The following is a 19,806-nucleotide window of genomic DNA, read 5'->3' on the forward strand; positions in this document are numbered from 1 at the left end:
TGCAAAGAGAAAGAAACGCAGGTGCTCAAACTCCATTTTGGATAGTAACTGGATGTTCTGCCAAAAAAAAATAATTGGTCCTGGCTGCAAGGCTTCCTTGTATGCTGCTTCCCTGCATTTGCTAAAACAGCATGGTTGAGAATCCACCATCTTGCAGGAGAGTAATGAGGATGCTGCATATAAAGGTCCCTTTTTCTCTTCCCAGACCTCTCCACTTTTTAAAGTGCAGAGGTGTGAGACTCTATTTACATTGCCGCTAGCTCAAATGACAGTGCATTAAGTCATTGGCCATACAATCCAAAATACATGAGAACTAAACCTGTTTTTTATTATTATGATCTTATACTTTTCTCTTAATCAATGTAGAGTAAGAAGAGGCATATAATGTTTGTGAGCAGAGCTACAACTGCTTCAGGCATTTCTGCTGTGAAGACATTACTCCTCTCTGCTAGAGCTTGCTGCTTCCACAGAGTTGGCAGGACAAAACTGCCCTCACCTCAGCCACTTCAGTGTAGCTTGGCTTAAAGATGCCAGGGAAGGTAGGGCTAAACTAAGCAAAGCTGCTAGATTTTTTTGTTGAAGCTAACCCCACAAACACATCTGTTTGTATAAGAGCTAATCTGGGAGCCATGGCCTCCTGCAGGGAAGCAGAAGGGATAGTTGGGGGGCTGTCTTAGCCATTCCATCCAGATCTGATGGATCATCTAAACATGTTATAGGAGGAGCAAAAAAAGTGCTTCTTTACTGAATGGGTTCAGTAACAACACAGAGCCCCTTCACTTTGCAGTTATGTCCTACTGCTGTAAGATACAATGATGGTTGAACTCCCCATTACAACCTGGTAAAAGCACAAATCAATTTTTGCGATGTCATGAGAGATCTTATCACACTTCTTGTTCTTTGGATAAGTGTTTAGTGCATATTGTTTCTGTGATTTCTGTACTACATATGTTGCTATACCACAATAGCAAGAATGACTTACATTGTCAATTTTTGTATCATGTAAAATTTTTGCTTTTCTTAAAAGATGGAATGCGTAGAGCAGAGCTGAGCTTATGGATGCATAGCATCTTTTGTTTAGTTGGGTATTACAATTGGAATTTTACAATACTGCAAATGTAAATCCATCACAGTTACTGGAAAACACAGCCAAAGTGTTTTAAGGTTAAAGTAGTTTAACGCTTATCACCTGTTGTCTTCAGGACAGAATTCATTTCCAAACTCACACTGCTGAAAGAGCAGTGGCAGAATGTTATCCGACTGGTTCAGCAGAGGAAGAAAGATATTGATGGACTTGTGAGCCAGTGGCAGATCTTCAGGAGTTCCCTGCAGAGTCTCAGCAGATTCCTTGATGATATGAACAGCTTTCTCCTAGCCGTGAAGAGCCAGGACTGCTATAGCCTTTACCACCTCAGAAACCTAATTCAGGATTTCAAGGTACTGTTTCTCTTTCTGATAAATCTAAAATCTGTGTTTTTTCTCAGATAGAATTAACTTCTGTCTGTAAGGGAAAAAGCTTTAAATCACCTCTTTTTTGGAGGGAAAACCAATTGTTGTCTTTTTTCTTAAAGCTAAGCATGGATGAGAAAACAGTGACATTGTGCAAGGCTCATTATACTAACAAACTTCATGATAAATGTTGTAATTGGTATGCTTTAAAAATATTGATACAAACACAGAAATCCAGGGTATTCGGAAGATTAGACATGGTCATCAGGTATCCTCTGTGCACGCATCTTGTTGACATGGGTCCTGAATGCAGGCCTTGCAGCTTGCCTGAAGGAAGCAGGGGCATATGTGGCAAGACAGGCCATATGGGTCCCACGTGTGCATGGATGGACAGGAGGTGCCAGGAACTGAAGATAGAGCGCTTGCAAGGGGGTCTGTCCTTGGAACCACTGCTCCAGAATGCACAGATCCAGGAAGCAGTTCTTCAGAGCAGCTTGTTATGCATTTTACGTACAGTAGAAAATATGTTTCCCTTTGTTAATTTTGGGTGTCTTGGCTTACCGTTTAATTATACAGCTCAGTCTTTTATAAGAAAATAAAAACTAATAGTGAATTTGGTGGTTGCTTAAGGCAACCTAAAACCTTTCAAAATTTATTATTAAACTCCTCTATTTGTACTGTCCAAGGTTTATCGTGTTTCCACACGCCTGTTGTTGATGAATTAACACATTACCAGTATTCCATTTGGCAATAACACTACTTATTTCTTTATTTTTTCCTACTGTGTAAAGATGATTTTCAGTAGATTTTACAAGTTAAAACTCATGCTTTACCTTAGTGACAAAAGCCAGAATGTCTTCTCCCTCCTACTCCAAATTGCCTTATCCTCCTGCTGTTGCTTTACAGAAACAATGCTCATATCTGCTCCTGTTATAGACTAATTTGTGTTGTAGGTAAATTAAAATTGATGCCTTAACTTGGAGTATGTCATGACTAACAAGGCTGTTGTTTCTCAAAAAATTGTTTTATCTGTTGATGCTGGAGGTGCTAATGGAATGCTAATAGAATTTAATTTTTTTTATTCTCAATAACTCATACAACTAAAATTTCATCTTTGATTAGCTGCTGTAGTTTCACTGTACAGATGCAGTCTGTAAAAAAAAAAAAAAAAAAAAAAAAAACTATTGTAGAGTTTTATAGATCAGAAAGATTTTGATTTTTCTGAAATTAGAAACGCAGATAGAAGATCTGTCTTTACTCTTTTATATATGTGAACAAAGTAGTGCCTTGTAATTCTTTGTGAGTCTTTGAGTCTTCACATATTCTCAAGTGAAATGCCACAAGTGTTTCTAAAGCTTGCTAAGAACAGCTTGTAAACTTTTTTTTTTTTTTTTTTTTTTTTCCCTTTAAAGAGTAAGGCAGTGATTCTTCAGAGGTGGCAAGGCATGTACTCCTCAGTCATTGATGTTGGGGAGAAGTTGCGCATTGACTCCGATCCTGAGACCAGTGCTGTTATACAGGAGGGGCTCAGCCAGCTACAGCAGAACTGGGGGGACACCCAGGTCCAGCTGGAGAACATGAAAATGAAGCTCAGCAGCGTCCTGCAGGTAGTCAATGCCCTCCCCAGGGAGGAGCACCCATGTTTGTCTCAAGAGCTTTCCTGTCCCACCATCCCCATCGCTGAGCTCTGTAGCAGCACAGCAAGCACTGAGCAGCAGCTCACTGCAGAGGATTTGTGAGGCAAGTGCCTGTCATGTGCCATCAAGGCCTGTGGGAAGCTAAAAGCATGGTCCCCACTCTCCAAAAGCAAATGAGGTCGACATCCATTTGCTTCTGTGATAGAGGTTTCCACTTTGATTGCTTTCGTGCTCCCCATGGCCTGAACCAAGAATACCTCTTGCTTTGAGGTATGAAGCCTGAGCTAATATTTAGCCCTAGATGGAGTTAGCATGACACATTGCTCCTCCTCTAAACAAAACGATTGATGATATTTATTTCCATTAGAGCAATACATTTCTTTTTATGGCTAGACAGCACATAAGTATGTCTTAAAATTGAATATCATCATTGATAGGATCCCCAGCCTCAAATTTATGCTAAAAACCTCTCTGTCATGTTGGACATAACAGAATGCTCTGTAAGGCAAACTTTAAATATAACAGAGAGTGCAAGTTTGTTTTTTTTGTAAATCCATGCACGGAATTCTTGTGGATCATGATATGTGTCAAAAAGAAATCCAAATAACCATTATTTACTTCAGTGTGTTGAAGATGCTGCTCACCTATCCATATAGTACAGTATGTCATGATAAAGTATCCTAACCTTTTGTAACTTCTTGGGTCTCCTTGAACAGAGTTGGAACTGCTGTGAAAAACAAACAAAAGAATTAGAAAGCAGGCTGCGAGAGCTGAAGGATGAAGTAAAAGATCCACTTCCAGTTGAAAATGAAGAACTCTACAAAGCTAAGGAACACATGAAGGTATTGAACAGGCATATTGGATTTATATAGATGTAGTCTTTGCACAGCACCTGATCCCTGTAAAGTCCATTTTTTCCATCTGTAAATTGTCCAGATTTTCCATCTTAGTCCAAAGTCCAAAATTTTCCATCTTAGCTGCTCTTTCAGTGCCACTGAATTTCTCTCCTTTATACTATCCTGATTGCTGCCAATCTGCATGTATGAGGAAGGTTACTGCTGCAAAAAATATATATATATTGTTGTTGTAGTACTTTTTCCTCCTGCTGCTACATTTCCACCATCTGAATTTATAAAATAAGCTGTTCCTCAAACAAGATGTTAAAACTCCCTGGTCCCAGCTCAAGTCGGCTGCCATCCTAATGGTTGAATATTCCTTTTTGTTTTCCAATTCATTTTGGACAGGGAGCTCCTCAGGCAAGAGACCTTGTAAGTCTGCAAAGCACCATGCACACCTGTGGGATCCAAGAATAATTAAAGAGAAAGAAAATTAGAGTAAGGGAGTGGCAAAAGCCCTTGCAGCACATAGTACACCGTGAAAATTAAATGGCAAGGAAAGAATTTCCAAGGGATAGGAGACATTATGTCTGGACTGGTCAGTCTTTCATCATTCTTTTATGAAGTGAATTGTTGACCTATGTAGTGGGAACAAATAAGCTTATTAACGAGCCAAGGCTTTGTACTCATTATCATCTGTCTGAAATCTTCGTTGTGAGTTCAGGCTGCATTTCCCACAGCAGCAGTGTTGCTGTAGTCCTGAACTATTTGTGAAATGGCAACAGACAGCTTCTGCCTCTTATTCCAGCAAGAGAATTTCAGCCACAGAGGCATCAGGGTCAGACAGTACCAGTGCAGCTGCTGCTCTTGGATATCATGATAGAATAAAATACAGGACCAAAGTGGTATGAGGGAGAAAGCACCTTGCCCTCTGCATTTCCATGTTTTATGGAATACACTTGTTTTCTTTCAGGGCTAGACCTTATGTGAGGCTAGCAAAATCCTATTAAATTCCAGCATTGGCTTCATTAATGCAGGGATTCAACACTTCTCAAGATAAATAAACGCATGTTTCAGTCTCAATTTTTTACTTTTTTCCTCCGATGTTGAAGCAGATCAGAAATTGTTTTTAGGATTTAGATAAGAGACTGGATCAAAAGACCTGTTAAAGTACTCATATGGCTTAGACCCAGCACAGTTCTCTTGATGCAAACACTCACATTTTTTTTCCTTTATAAGACAAATTGGATTCTATGTAAGAGCTCTTAATGTTAGAGGAGCCAGTGACAGTGACCACCTTGCAAAAAGGTATCTAATGCCTCATGGGATGTGCTGTTTCCCAGCTGCATGCAGTGGTGTCTCTTTCAGGAGACAATTCTCTCACAGACTGGGAAAGTGCGTAACCCTGCTATAAAGGGAAAGGGGAGCTGGGGGAAGGAAGCAGAAGAGAGAAAGTGTGTTTTTGTAGACGAGCAATTAAAGCTCCGGATTTCTGAGAAATCTGATGAAGTGGCTGTGAAGTCATTCATTAGCAAAGGGAACCAAATTTATTTTCTTAGCGTTCCTAAAACTGGAACACATGCAGGTAGAAGCAGCATGGCCAAAAAAAAAAAAAAAAAAAGAGAGAGAGAGAGAGAAAGAAGTGGTCACGTTTCTTCCTGGATCTGAAACCCCAAACTGCCCTGAAACATGGGGAGCTGCTGCCACTTTTGAGCACAGCAGAGGCTGCTGCTGCAGCAATTCAGCAGCAGCATCTCTGCCCCAGGCTCCAGTGGGCTCCAAATCAGGCCCGGAGCCAAACACATGGGGACCCCGTCCAGTCCAGGCGGAGAGTGCTGCACAAGCACTGCACATTCCCCTCCTCTCCTCCCCCACAGGCCAGGCAGGGGATTAGCGAGCAGGTTTGGAAACCAGAGGAGCTTAGTGCCAAGGCTTGTTGTGGGTGCGTTTCCATGCAGGAGCTGGAGCAGTCGCTGGCGGACTGGGCCCACAACATGAAGGAGCTGCGGGCCATGAAGGTGGAGCTGGCGCACTGCATCCTCACTGAGGACATGATGGTGCTCAAGGAACAAGTCGAACACTTGCACAGGCAGTGGGAAGAGCTCTGTTTACGAGTAAGTTTTCTGTGTACTCTGGGCTTTTATAGCAAGGTATTCATAGGGCTTGGATATAAACGGGGAGCGGGCTAGCAAATGGGATCTCTTTGGGGTTGGCTCACTTCTACAGTGTTGGGTGGGGATGGGGCTTCTCCTGGCACAGCTGACCAGGACTGAGTTTTATCCTTTGTTTCCTAGTCACAGTGCTGTGATTTTATTTTATTTTTTGTTTTATTTTATTTTTTGTTTTGTGAGGTCTTTGTAACTAGTAAATGCCTGAAATGCATGGAGCCCAAATGCAGCTGTTTACTGGAATAGGTGGCTTTGTTCCGGGCTGCCAAAGGGACAGGGGCTGGGGGGAGGGAGACAAACACAGGAATTGCCTGAGGGGGTGAGGCAGGGAAAGGAAGGGGGAGGTCTCTGCACTCTGATGTCAAACAATGCCAGAAGAGTTGATAAAGGAAACTTAAATGTGTTTAAATGCTGACTTCTTGGGTTTAAACACATTAAGAACTGGCTTGTCTTTTCTGTTGCAGTAAAATACTGTGAAACATTTGCATTCTTTGTGGCTTGTTGTTATTACACTTAATTTAGTGCTGCATGTAAAATTGCTGGGGAAAATTTACCAGCAAAGTCATATGAACTTGATTCATTAGGTTATTATGCACTTTGAATGTGTGTTTGCTTTGCCCTGTTACCAGGATTGGAAGCAAAATACTTCAGGGTCTTAAGTTGCTCTGGATGTCTCTACATGTCAGCAAGCCAAACTCTTGCCTCTTGTTACTCACAACTCCATAGCTTTATTCCACAGTTTACAAAGTATTGAAGCAAGTTAGACCCAGCATTTCATGTCCAACCCTTACTCAGGCAAAGGTAAAGCAAGGCTGGTGGGAATACAGCCAGAGTTAAGGAATGAACAGCTACTCTTATTTCACAAACTTTGGTGTGATGAAATAGTTATTTGGGTTTCTTTTTGGCCTTGTAATGAGAAGGAAGAATTTATACTCTTTGCTTTAAACTAGACAGTTAATCTACAACCAGCGTTTTTTCTGATATTGTTTCTGAGCTCTGAAAATAATGCCAGACACTCACCCGCTCCCAAGAAGCATAGGCCGTTAGCTTTAAATTGTAATGCCTGAGCCATTTTCCTAATGGAAATCTGTAGTTAAGCTTATAAATGAGATAACTTTGTTTTTCTTTCTTTTTGCCTGCTGTTTGAACTGGGGTGAACAGCCCTGAAAACTGAGCCACCTCAGCTGTACCCAATGACAGCCTATCCTTCTGACTGTAGTAATTTCAGTTCAGATTCAAACTTTCTGCTTGGATTTCCTGAGGGAACAATGTTTCAGCCAGTCTATCTTGGAGGGAAGAAAGCGGTGACATAAATATTACTCGATTTTTAGATACATAGAGATCTATGGTGGGAGGAAATCTATTCAGTGCTGCAGCAGCGAGACGTACTGAAATGTTTGCACAGCTCTAACAAGCCTCTGGAGAGCCTGCATCGATGCTCAGCACTGGACATGAGTGTAAGAGAGCAGACTTTATGGGTCCTGCTGCTAGCACAACTGCTTTGTTTTGGCTATCAAATTAAAGGAGTCAAGATGCATTGTGTGAAAACAATCTGCAGTATAAATGGAAAGATGTGAAAGCCTTTAAGTGCTGCTAGACGGGACTGCAGCTGTCACGGCCATGGGAGCAGGGCAGCCAGATGCCTGTGCTGGCCTGGGCTGGGACACAAACACAGTTAATGAGCAGATGCACTCAAGGGATTAGTGTTTACATAGCTGCCCTTGCAAGGTACATGTAGGTCAAAGACTTAACTGTTCCTATGGGTGAGTATCCTGTCCTAGCGAACCGCTAGCATGCAGGATGGATCCCTGCTATACTTTTAACCTCCCTTGGGAATGCCCAGAGAGCTCCTGCTCTTTGCATCGTGGATGCAAAACTGGAGCTGGTTCCAGCACAAAGCAAGGCCTGGCTGGAAGGGCTCACACTCCTAGAAGCCTGTCTGGGATTTTTTGACTGATTCCCATTTTATCCCCAATCTGTATTGGTTAGCCAACCAAAAGATGTTTTCTGCTTTTAAAATCCCACATTGCCCCAGGCTTAGCAAGCAAAAACAGAGTTGGGGTCATTTCAGGCTTTGGCGATGGTTGTGCTGACAGGCATAGCCTCCTCTATTAATGACGTTAACTCACCTCCACACATGGGGGGATGCTGCAACTCATGGAGGAAGGATGAGATTTCCCTTCATACCTCTGTGGCTGAGGGTACAAGTGGGCATCCCAGAAGCAGAGGCATTCCTAGGGCTTACGGAGACTTTCTTAGGTCCCTGGGGTCTCCAGGAGGCTTTTTCCCCAATATGAACTTTGGAGACTGTTTCCCTGCCCCCCAGGACATTGCCCTCATCACTTTACTGAGATCAGCATGAAAGATTTTGAAATCTGTTTCACTTTCCCATCCCCTCCTTAAAAATAAAAGTCAGAATTTAAAGGACAAGAGCAATATGATGGGAGATGGCTTGGTGCCTTGCATTTTGATCCCAATGTATGCTATAGGATGGTATTTGTAGGGTCTATTTGTAACCAAGAGGAGCAAATTGTTAAGTTCAGTCTTATTTACACAAAGGCTATTGGTGAGGACAAGAGGTTTTCTGTTTGTTTTGTTTAGTTTCACGTTGTTTTGGTAGAATTTGTACCACTTTTCACTTTCTTTCTCCCATATGTCTTATTACGGGAATCCACCAAAGTGGATAAATGAATATAAATATATATTTTAAACCCCTAGGCAAGAAATAAGTTCTGTTAGCTAGGAGAAGACTGACCCTACTCCTACTTGATATGGTGGAGCAGTGAACTTTGCTGGTTGAGGTAGCATCAAGCCTTAATTTCCCTGTCTAGACAATTTGTTTATCCATTGTGGCAAATATAACTTTGAGGAAAAAATTGACAGTTTTCAAGAGAAAAGATAGATTTTTGATGCTGTTTTTTTATTTCAAGACCTGATGAACAAATGGAAAGAAAACTGGTATTTATAGAGATTAAGAAAAAAAAACTGCAGTCAGTAGTTACAAAGTTTCTCTTACAGCTACAGAGAAAAGAGTTTACCTGGGTGTAACTTCTTTTGTGTTATATTAGGGGCCATATTAAATAGTGCGAGGTAATTATACATTTTGTATTACTTCTTTGTTTGACATTTTGAGGTTTTCACTGAGCGATACTTAAATTGTTACATAATCATTATTTATAAAGCTGTCACTCAGTTTAATTCTTCTGAGGGAGAGAATCTGGTGTTTGCTAGGCACCTTTTGGCCCCGCCATCCAAAATAACGTGTAATAACAATCTGCTTGCTGGCTTTGAAAAGAAAGCTGGAGATATTTAATAAGTGCTCCTGCAGAATGGATATGATCAAATGCAGGCTAGAAATTAGAGGGTTTATAATCACTGGTTTCCTTCCTGAGAGAGAAGTTGCCAGCAGTTAATGTGTGTGCTTATCCATAGGTGTCTCTGCGTAAGCAGGAGATCGAGGACAGACTCAACGCCTGGATTGTGTTCAATGAAAAGAATAAGGAGCTATGTTCCTGGCTGGTACAAATGGAAAGTAAAGTGCTACAGACTGCAGATGTTAGCATTGAAGACATGATAGACAAATTGCAGAAGGTGAGTGGCAACACCTCTTTGCTTCAATTGCAGCCTGATAGCTGGTTATAGAACAGCCGTTCCTCATCTCTTCTTTGCCTCCCAAAAGTGACGGATGGTACAAAACCAGCAAGCACAGGCTTTTCTGAGAAGATGAGCTACTCTATTCTAAGCTTGTATCTTTGTGATGTTCAGGCTTGGAACAAAATGCAAAACAGAAGTGCCACCTAACTACATTTAGGCATGAGCGTGATATGTGAGAGCGGTGGTGGTGAGGGACTGAGTTGTTGCAGATGTTGGGTACACACACATCTACAGGACTGCCTACAGCTTCCCTGGCCACAGATCAGTGATGTCTGGGGAGCATCAGCCCCTTGTCCCTTGCCAGCAGTTATGAAACAGGCGGACAGAGGGCAAAGAAAAGACTAAATGATGGGATTCAGAGGTCTTATGTCAGCCAAATGAGAAGTTAACATAACCAAAAATAAAAGCTAAAAAAAATCAGTTAGTGGTTTCTAATACTTATAAATCAGTTAGATTTTAAATGGAATCTTTTTTATTTCTTTTTTTTTCCTGCACTGTTCTCACCATGGCTTAAAGGTCTCAATATCTAATCCCAGATCTCCTCTGGATAAGAATATTGGCAAAATAAAGCCATCCCAGACTTGATTTTGGGTTCTTTTGTGGTAGGTTGATTGAAACATTAAATTGGGAAAGCAGAGGCAAATATAGAACATTACACTGCTATTTTTAGCAGTACTTACTCCGGGCACTTACAAGTCTTTAAGCTGCTTATTTTTTCATAGTGGCTTCATTATAAGAATGCTTTTCCATTGAGTTTTTCTTCCTCCTTTTTGCTCCTGTTTTTAAGTGAAAGAAGTTTTTAATATAGAAACCTCAGCCATCACAAGCCAAACCTGCCCTCACATCACAGATGCTGGGAAAGAAACAGATAGCTTTGTTTTGCTTTGCCCATAAATTGAGCAATGTTTGTATGTATTTATCAGGATTGCATGGAAGAAATAAACCTGTTCAGTGAAAATAAGCTTCATTTGAAACAAATGGGTGACCAGCTAATCAAAGCTAGCAACAAGACCCGAGTTACTGAAATAGATGATAAACTCAACAAAATCAATGATCGCTGGCAGCATCTCTTTGATGTCATTGGAGCACGGTAAGAAAATGATTTTCAGTATTTTATATGAGATAAGTCAGTGTCTTTGCTAAAAAGACTTCCCTGCAGAAGGTCTCTGGCTTGGTTAACATTTGGGTCTGATAAAGTGGGTGGCTGTGCTGTGAAAACATAGTTCTAGTGCTTAATTGGGAATGGGATCTGAATCAGTGGTGACACGTGAGCCATGAATGATTAAGCAGAAGCTGCCTTCTTAAGATCTAACTCTTAGTCTTTAGATAAAGTCTTTCAAGGTATATATCTCAAGGTATATTTGTATTTGGTATGGTATAAGAAAGAACATTTTGCTTTTATAACAGCACTTTTTCTGTTCTCATTTTATGGTAACATGCCACTTCTGAAACACTTTTATGATCATTTATGTCTTGCAGTATTAGTTTTACTGTAAGCTATTAATTGTAGCGCTTTTTAAATGCAGATTAAATTACATAGTATTTTAAAACTGAGAAGAAGAACTGATGGGATGTACAGAGATAGATCTAGCATTCAAGTAGTCTCTGCCAACAGAGCACTTGTATTTCTACTTGTCTTAAGGCTTTACATTCAGACAAGTGTACAGTGGTGCTTTGGGTTACGTTAGTGTGGATTTGCATAGAACATGAACATAGCTCCCAATGTGGAATATGCAAGGATATTGCAGCCACTGGGGGCTTGGTGTGTGGCTTTATGACAGTTCCTGTGTTCTTAGCCCTAAAGATCTAGAGCATATCAGCTTCTACTTGTGATATCTGTCAACTTTGCATTCAGGACCAGGGTAATGAACTGGCAAAACGTGGTTTTAAGCAGTAGGTCCAAGTTTATCAGGCTGCCTAGTGGGCTTTGCTGGTCCTCTTGGACTTAACATGTAATGGAGGTGTTTCAGCATATGGCTTTGTTTTGCAGCATGGATGTAGTGCATCTCCTCCCTCACCTTGCTGTGTGGAGCGGGGCTGGCAGCCAGGCTGGTCTCAGCTTCTTAGTTTTAAGTACTCACCAGGCTAGATACACGCACCAGGTTGAGTTTATTTTGCCCTGTTTTAACATTGTGGTATGCTTTAGGGAGCTAAAGAGGAGGCCCCCCTGTGCTTTTGGGTAGCCTCTCTTAAGCTTAGGGGCTGGGGAGGAGGCAGCTCTTGTACTCATCATGGATGTTACGCAAGCTGGGCCCCTTTGCGAGGGAGCAGAGCAGAGCAGGGAGCTTTGGGCTGGAAGTGAGATGACCTGTGAGCACGGGTTGTGATGCCCTGTGCTGGTAGACTGTCTCCTTTCTTTTCAGTTTTCTTATGCAAAATCCCTTCAAAAAATAAAAATGAAGCTATATTAAAAGAGCAGATGAAAACAATGTGGTGGTAAATTTCTTTTGGGTCCTGTTGCATGAAGACATCGCAATCCACGTGTCCTTACACTATTTCAGATATCAGCCATCACCAGTTTCATTTGATATGTGGGATGGGTTGGCTGTAGGGAGCTTGGAGGGTGTAGGGTATGGTATGGGGGTTGTGCACCCACTGCTGCACAGTGGAGGAGAGACAGCAGTGCTGCACATCTGCCACCCTTGGCAGCACACCTTTGTCTTGGGCACTGCTTCATTTCTTGGGGAAGATAAAAGGGATGAAGCAAATGTTCCAGGACAGGACTACTGGAGGGCCTTGAAGGTCTTGTGGTTGAGGCAGGAGAATGCTGCCTGGAGGGAACTTGTTAATTTCTGCTGTGGTAGGGAGGCAATCTTGTCTTGCTCCTGAAAGAGCTGCAGTGAAATCAGGAGGTGGTTTTGCTCTTGTCTTTTCAGTAGCTGCTGCAAGCAAATTGAATTGAAAATTTTCAGGGGGGTTGGGTGCTGAATCTATGACCACTTGAATTTTATTTATTTTTTTGACAATTATAATGACTTCAACACTTTATATTAAAAGCATAAGCAGCTGCTGCCTTTATTTGTACTCGTGGGCATGCAACAGCCTGCTGCATTGCTTCCCTGGCCATCACAGGGGCAAGGACCAAATCTCGTACTGTCTTCATGGCAGGCCAAGGCATGGGCAGTAAGCAAAGTACAGAGCCATGCAGTGAGTAAGAGGAGAAGGTGTATATTGAATAGCTTTGTGTTGAAAGTTGACCCTCCATCCTGGATACTGAATCTTTCTAGTAGATAAGCACTGTACGGCACTGTGGTTAGCGAGTGTAGAACAGCCCGTATCCATGAGGAAGTCCAACCAGGATTTGCAGGCAATTTCAATTCTGTGGTTTCAGATATCTCCGTGGCTGACACAGCAGCTTGGGTAACGTTTATCTTTCCTTTATTACAAGGTGTGCGTGTGTGTGTGTATCTGTGGGATACCAAATGAAAGCAAAGCAGTCTCAAACCAATCTATCAACACAGAACATTCCACCTGATAGCTTATTTCACCTTTTTAAACTAATAAACGTCCTGGGACAGATGGGCAAATTAGGTGAGCTCTTCATTTAGTCCTTGAAGTGATTCTCTTAGTTCATGGTGACAAGCCCAGATTTGCCATATGGCAGCACTTGTAGGACTTAACACTCCCATTGTATGCGTGTGCTCAGCTTGCGTGCTGACAAAAGCCTTGCTGCATACGTTGCAGCCAGAAGGTGGCTTGGTGCAAACTTGGAAAGGCCTCAAAAAGTTAATTTTACTGGGACAAAATAACCATTAAGAGGATGGCATGCCTGGGAAGGAGAACAAATGAGTTTCTGTTCAGCTCAGAAGATTCTCTTACCAGGGCAGGTTCTCGTGTCAAAGTCTCTGTTGATAAAGGGGGAATGTAAACATACCGAGAGGCAGAAAGAAAGCCTTGTGCTGACTGTAAATGAGCATCAAAACTCTTTTGCTTTTCTTCTCTGCCCCCTGGCCTTATGGCAGCTCTCTGTGAGAGAACCCACCGCGTGCTTGCACATCCACCCAAGTGAAGGCCTAAAACAGCAGGAGAGAGGGAGCGCATGGGCTGCATGTGGGTGGGCAGACAGCCAAAAACCCACGGAGTGGGATTTACATCCCCAGTGTACTCTGGAGCAGCGCTCCCAGGCTGTTTTGTATACACAGACACAGTTCTGTCCCTCGTTATCCTTCCCTAGCCCGTTTGCCAGCAACATGAACTTCGTGCTTCGCTTCTCAGCACAGCAGGGAAAGGTTTGCCGTGCACAGTGCCTGCAGACAGACCTAATGAGCACCCATGAGTCACAGGAGGGCGTCTGCACGGTCCTGGAGTAGTGCTTGAGCCTTCAGGAAAGCCACCACCACCTTCATCCGTGGCTGCCTCTGGCAGTTTTGGGTCCGTAGACTGCTCTCTGCAATAAAAAATACACCTTTTGGTGCCTCCTGGCATCCTGCAGCTCTTCATGCTTCATGAAGCTGTAGAAGAGGGGTGCCATTTCTAAGCTGCTCTGGCTATGGGCACACCGTGGTGTGTTTTCTTACTTGATGGCTCTGGTTCATGAAAAAAGACACGCTTTTTGTATTTGTAACAAGAATAGATTAAAATGGCTGACCTTAAATGCAAACATGAAAATGCAGGGAAGCTAGCAGGACCAAAAGCCTCCTTATTGTTTTAAATAAGAATCCTTGGTAATTAGGTCTTCTCCCTGTGTGTTTTTGTCCAAGAATCTTAAATTGCAATGACCGAAGTCAGCCCCTTCCTTCCCACACTGAAGGAGATACAAGGTGTTTTCCAGTTTTATTGAGTAGCCCAGCTGAAAGTCCCAAACAGAGTCTGCAACAGCTCAGCTTGCAGTAACATGGGAATGAATTGAAGCTCTCCAGTAACAAACCTTGTACTGTGCAGGGATGCTACAGGATTTATTGGGGATCTCCAGTGAGCTGCTGCTCTGTGCTTTCCCTTCATCCCTTCTTTTTCACTGCTGGGCTGCTCCGATGGCTGCTCCAGTGGCAGTGGGCCCCGGCTTTGTAGGTACAGGGTGCGAGCAAGTTCCTGTCTCCTCTCAGGTGTTCTCCGTGTTTATTTTCTGCCACGTTGCCTGCCCTTTGGCAGGGCAGGCTGTCAGGCACCACGTGTTGGCGTGCTGCAGCTGCAGTCGTGCAGCCTTTCGGTGTGGGTGCACTCCGAGCTCAAAGGTCTTCGAAACTGCTACAGACGGGTTTTGCACAGCAAGTGAAACAAAGTGTGCTGCAGTGAGGCCCCCGGGTAAACGATACAGGAGAACGATACTGGTTTGTGGCAGTACCACTGGAAAATCTCATTTTTTATAACAATTTTGGTTGGAAAAAAAAATCAGCGCAGTCGAAATCTCACTCTCAAGGTGCCTGCTTCCTTTCCATGCTCTCCAGGCTCCCTGTCCTTTAGGGATTATGCCTCTGTTTGGCACAAGAGCTGTGACAGGACTCATTATCGTATCAGGCAGGATGGCTGGGCTTATTTTGGTTACGCAACACATGCTGAGGTGTGCTGGGAGCCGGGGGGAGCTGGCCGTGCTGGGAAATCTGGGTCTTCTGCAAAAGTTCAGGTCTTCTGCGTGCTGCCACCCTTCCCCGTGTCCACCTGCCGGGTGGGAGGGCAATGTCCTGGGTTTTTGTCTCAGTCCGACCGCCCTGAATGTGTTCAAACCTGGGCCACAATCAGGTTAAACTGTCACAGCGACTGCAGCCTGGGTGTGATTTCACTGTGCAAACGTCTGAATGCCTCTCAAGGTGTGAGGTGTCTTTCCAGGCACTTTTTATTCTGCCCTGGATTGAATGTGAGCGATTGGCAAGCTAATACAGGTCTGCAGAAGGCTACCTGAACACTGAGAAGACTTTGATTTTAAACCCATTCCTTGCATTTTTGGTGGGATCATCACAGCTTTTTTTTTTGCTTTTTTTTTTTTTTTTTTTCCTGTTGGTATTTGCTGGGCAGGGAGTGACTTTTAATCCAAGGTTCTCTGACTTCTGCCTTATTCTCCCGCCCCATGATCTCTGGCAGTCATAACACCCAGAAATTACGACAGTGTGTTTTTCCACAAATGAATGATATCGTAAATGAAGATTAGGGGTTGTTTTGTCCTCAGCATAACAGGCTCCTTGCGCTGAAGGCCTTCCGCCTGCACTGGAAGGTTAAAGAGAGGACAGGACAGTGTGTGGGAGATTTAATTCGTACTAAATACCTGGGATATAATGCTAAAGGCGAGAGAGAAGAGCGCAGTGGAAGTAAGGCTACATCTGTGTGCGTGGTGCCTGTGTGTGGATGTACATTTTCTTGATTTTTTGGGCTCGCTTCAATTTTACCCTGCTACAAATCATCCGGGTCTGAGGCTCAGATCCTGCTTTCCACCGAGCAGAGACGAAATGAGCACCGAATCCACCTTTCTCAGTGCCGAAGCCTCCAGCCTGCAACCTTTTTGTCGCCAGCCGCGGGCAGCCGCTCTGCGTGCGTCTCTTGGCGTGCTAATTCTCTCGTGTCAGAATATAGCTCTCGGGGTTTTGTGCTGAGGAGGGATGCGGCCATTTGCCAGGTAAAATGCCAACCCCAAAAACGCAGGGTGGGGGGGGTTAAAACAGGGGAAGAGCCACCGTGCTGGCTCCCCCAGCTTCGGGGGGTCGGGGAGGAGGACGGGCGAGCCTCCCCCCCTCAACGCGGGATGCTAAAGCGGCGAATAAATAGGGCATCTGTGGAGGAGGGGTTTCCTCATCCTACGCGTGCCGTGGTCGCCCAGGCGGTCGGTCCCCTCGCGGCTTGGGCTTTGCGAGCCGAGGAATGGTTTATTCTGGCGAACCGTAAGTGCCATCCGGGCGAGAGGTGCCGGGCTCGGTGGTGGCGGCGGTGGGTTGCGGCCTGGGGCGGCGGCGGCGGGGAGGGCTCCGCAGCGTGGATGCGCCAGCGCCTCGCCGCACTCCGCCTTGGACAAGTGGATGAGCGAGGTGCCGAGCGGGAGACGCGGCGCTTTGAGCAGGAGGAGCAGCGCTCAGGGCCTCTTGGTTAAAAAAGCAGCCGGCTTTGGGGGTCTTGCACCCGAGGCGGCGGAGATCCGCAGCAGCAGCAGGTCTGGCTGGTGGGGGGATGCGAGGAGAGCCTTCCCCCAGCACCCCCGTGTTTGCTCTGCTCACCGTGCTAACACAAGCCACAAACACAGGGGCTTCCTGTCATTTTACGAGCTCCAGTTGCTCGACAGAGAAATCTCCTCGTATTTTATATCAAGGCCTAAAATTCGCTGTTGACATCACCTCTCCAAATCGGGTCTTTTGTCCCTCACATGGTTAAGCTCGCCTGCAACTTACTGAACAAAGGTTTCCGGGTTTTGTGCATCTCATTTGCCGTGCGGGGTAGTAAACAATCCTGCCAGCTGGCACGGCAATTTCAGCCCCTCCGCAGATAAAAATAAATGTCTGTAGTATCTTCTCCTGCCTGGCTAGAATGACATTTGGGCTTGTGAGTGAGAGCTTGGGATATACATCAGGATGTTTTTCATTCTGTTAGACGCTAAAATTTGAATGTTATTTATTGCCTTTTGAGCTCTCCTATGTCTTTTCCTGCACTTTGACAGCTGATGTAATGCAGCTGGCAGGCATTTTGTAATCCTTTATGTCTGTGTGAACACATTTCAGTCAACCTGGAAGTGCCTTATGACATTAGATAATTCCTGAGTATTTACTACGAAATATTCTGCTGCTTCTTGGGGCTGTGCAGTGCTTCAGCCTGCAGTGACCCTTGTGCACTTCTCCCATAACCCAGTGCTGGCAGCTTCAGCAGGGGCATTAAGAGCCAAATCCAATCGCGAGTCAGGTCAGTTAGTCCTTCTGTTCACTTTTGCAGCCGGCTATTAGTTATAAGCGACTACTTTTGTTCTTTTTATGCCACTGGTGTTTTGGTGGAAAGATCAAGACGAAGCTGCCTTTGTCTGACTTATCCCATGCATCTAATGCATGTTACTAAGCCATGTTTTGAATCAGGATACCTTTTAAGCTGGGCCCATGGCAAAGTACAAGAGATGTTTGAGTTTGTTGTGCCTTGTTTTCTTTTTCTTTCTCTCTCTCTCTCTTTTTTTTTTTTAAGAAGTTATATTGGTTGGATATATATATATATATATATATTTTTTTTTTTTTGCTTCAGGGAGCATGTTGAAAGGTGGCAGGTTAGTTCTCACTGAGAAGTGAACTGCACATAACTAGGTCCTTTTCCAGTAAGCAGGAAGCTTTGCATGTTTGACCATACAACTTGAGAATTGTACCTTGTAGAGGAAGAATTCAATCAACAGCAGTGGCACCTCTGGGTGACTGGGAGAAGCTCCTTTCCTCTGCTGCGTTTGAGCTTTTATTGCTGTTAATTCACTGTGTGATGCGTGGTTCTCACCTGGAGCTGGGGGGAGCTTTTGCCCCCAGGCTTGGGGGCTTCAAAACCCCTCCTACTTCCCCGGAGGCCTGTCTTTCTGCACCAGTTGTCCTTCTAGGATGCATCTCAAAAGACTTCATCAGGTTTCTTTCATGCAAATAGCAGATCATTTGCAAGAACACTTGCAGGATGTAGAAATGCAGCAGTGTGGTTGTTGCATGTGTAAGACTTCTATGGATGTAAGTAGATTTATTTTTTTTTTACCAGTTTCTTGGAGCATTAGCCATAGAAATGGTGGCTCCCTTTGACTTCTCTGCAAGCTGAGGTGCTTAACGAGGATGCTCAACTTTCTCATCATTTCATGTGTTGCCTCGGGGTAGATCCCTCCCCTTTATCTTGGATTTGGTGCCTGTTGACAGTAAAAAGAACAAATCAGCCAGTGTGAGCATCTGGAGAAAGCTGTCTTTCTGTTTACAAACTGCACTAATGTGAACTTCTGTTAGGTTTTTTATTCTTCTCTGGCTGCTTAGCTTCAGCTTGAGATTAATGACCTAGAGAATTAAGGGTGGTTAAATGACTGACAAATGCCATATTCTACCCACAATATGTACAAATTAAATTAGATAATTACATTGGCGTGCCTGTGATGGCAACTGCTAGGAAACAAATACAAGCTCATGGTACTACAGTGATGCCCTCTTTGAGGCTGGTGTTGATAGTAGCTACAGACCCATGTATTAGAGCAATATAGGCAATGTGAACTTTGGATAAATACCTAAACCAGAATAATATTCTTGATTTTATTTTTTACATTAAAAAAAAACAGTTCTAAAGTTTTCTTGGATTCTAAAGCTGTTGCTTTCTTATTTATTGAATGTGCTGTTGTTCATAAAGGTGTTTAATTATAATCTAATATCCCTTAGTTTTGCTTTGGAGCTCCTTGTCCATGATCACCTACCTGTTATCCAATATGCAGGTTGAAGAAAGTTGGCCTGTAACACGTGAATTTTTCTGTAATGCAACTTCAAGGTAGAACACAGGTGGATAGAGACAGAGAAAGGAGTACAGGGAAGCAGAGGGACAATACTGAGCAGCACAGAAAGCTGTGGTCTCAGCAGGTCAGCTGTGGTATTAGGTGCTCCCAACATGTACATCTCTTGCAAATTTACAGAGAGACGTTTCCAAAGCGTTAGTCCAAGAGAGCAGTGGTTGCCTTTGCAGAAGAACAGTAGTAGGTGGTCAAAAATTGGATATAACCATAGTGATAGCAGAAGGCTTGTACTGGTGAGTTTGTTCTTTGATCTGTCCCTTGTGGAAGTCGAAGGTGGATGAGTGCTGAGACAGGTCCCTGTCATACTCCTCCCATCATGTTTGTGCCAGTACATTGGCATATTTACACTCCTGTTTTCTGAATGATGATATTTGGTTACCTGCCATTCATTTTTAAGGGGTTTATAGAATCATTTAGGTTGGAAAAGACCCCTAAGATCATCTGGTCCAACCTTTAAGCTAGCACTGCCAAGTCAAAGAGATCTGTATGTGACAGGCATTGGCAGCAGGCCTGGTCCACGGGGCCATGCTCCTTTTAGTAGGCCGGCTGGGTTAGGTGGCTCAGTTGGGAGGGATGTACTTACAAACCCAGGGAACTTCACAGAATGTGCAGTGAACAAATGTCATTGGGAGCAGCTGTGGACAGTGCAGTGG

General features: G+C 43.8%; 1 protein-coding gene across 4 annotated transcripts in view; it reads left to right on the forward strand.

Moving 5' to 3' along the window:
• The window catches only part of SYNE2 (spectrin repeat containing nuclear envelope protein 2), a 186,390-nt gene that overhangs the window by 143,187 nt on the left and 23,397 nt on the right, over nt 1-19,806 (forward strand). For 3 of the 4 annotated variants that reach the window (XM_032188232.1, XM_032188235.1, XM_032188233.1), the window contains exons 96-101: nt 1,203-1,437; nt 2,862-3,056; nt 3,803-3,928; nt 5,881-6,036; nt 9,523-9,681; nt 10,668-10,834. In XM_032188232.1, coding sequence (XP_032044123.1) covers nt 1,203-1,437; nt 2,862-3,056; nt 3,803-3,928; nt 5,881-6,036; nt 9,523-9,681; nt 10,668-10,834 — 1,038 coding nt within the window. Of the gene's footprint in view, nt 1-366; nt 540-1,202; nt 1,438-2,861; nt 3,057-3,802; nt 3,929-5,880; nt 6,037-9,522; nt 9,682-10,667; nt 10,835-19,806 lie in introns of those variants that run through there. The other variant, XR_004253309.1, reaches the window with a different exon arrangement.

Source organism: Aythya fuligula, chromosome 5 (genome assembly GCF_009819795.1).
Source record: "Aythya fuligula isolate bAytFul2 chromosome 5, bAytFul2.pri, whole genome shotgun sequence".
In the NCBI taxonomy this organism is placed as follows: domain Eukaryota; kingdom Metazoa; phylum Chordata; class Aves; order Anseriformes; family Anatidae; genus Aythya; species Aythya fuligula.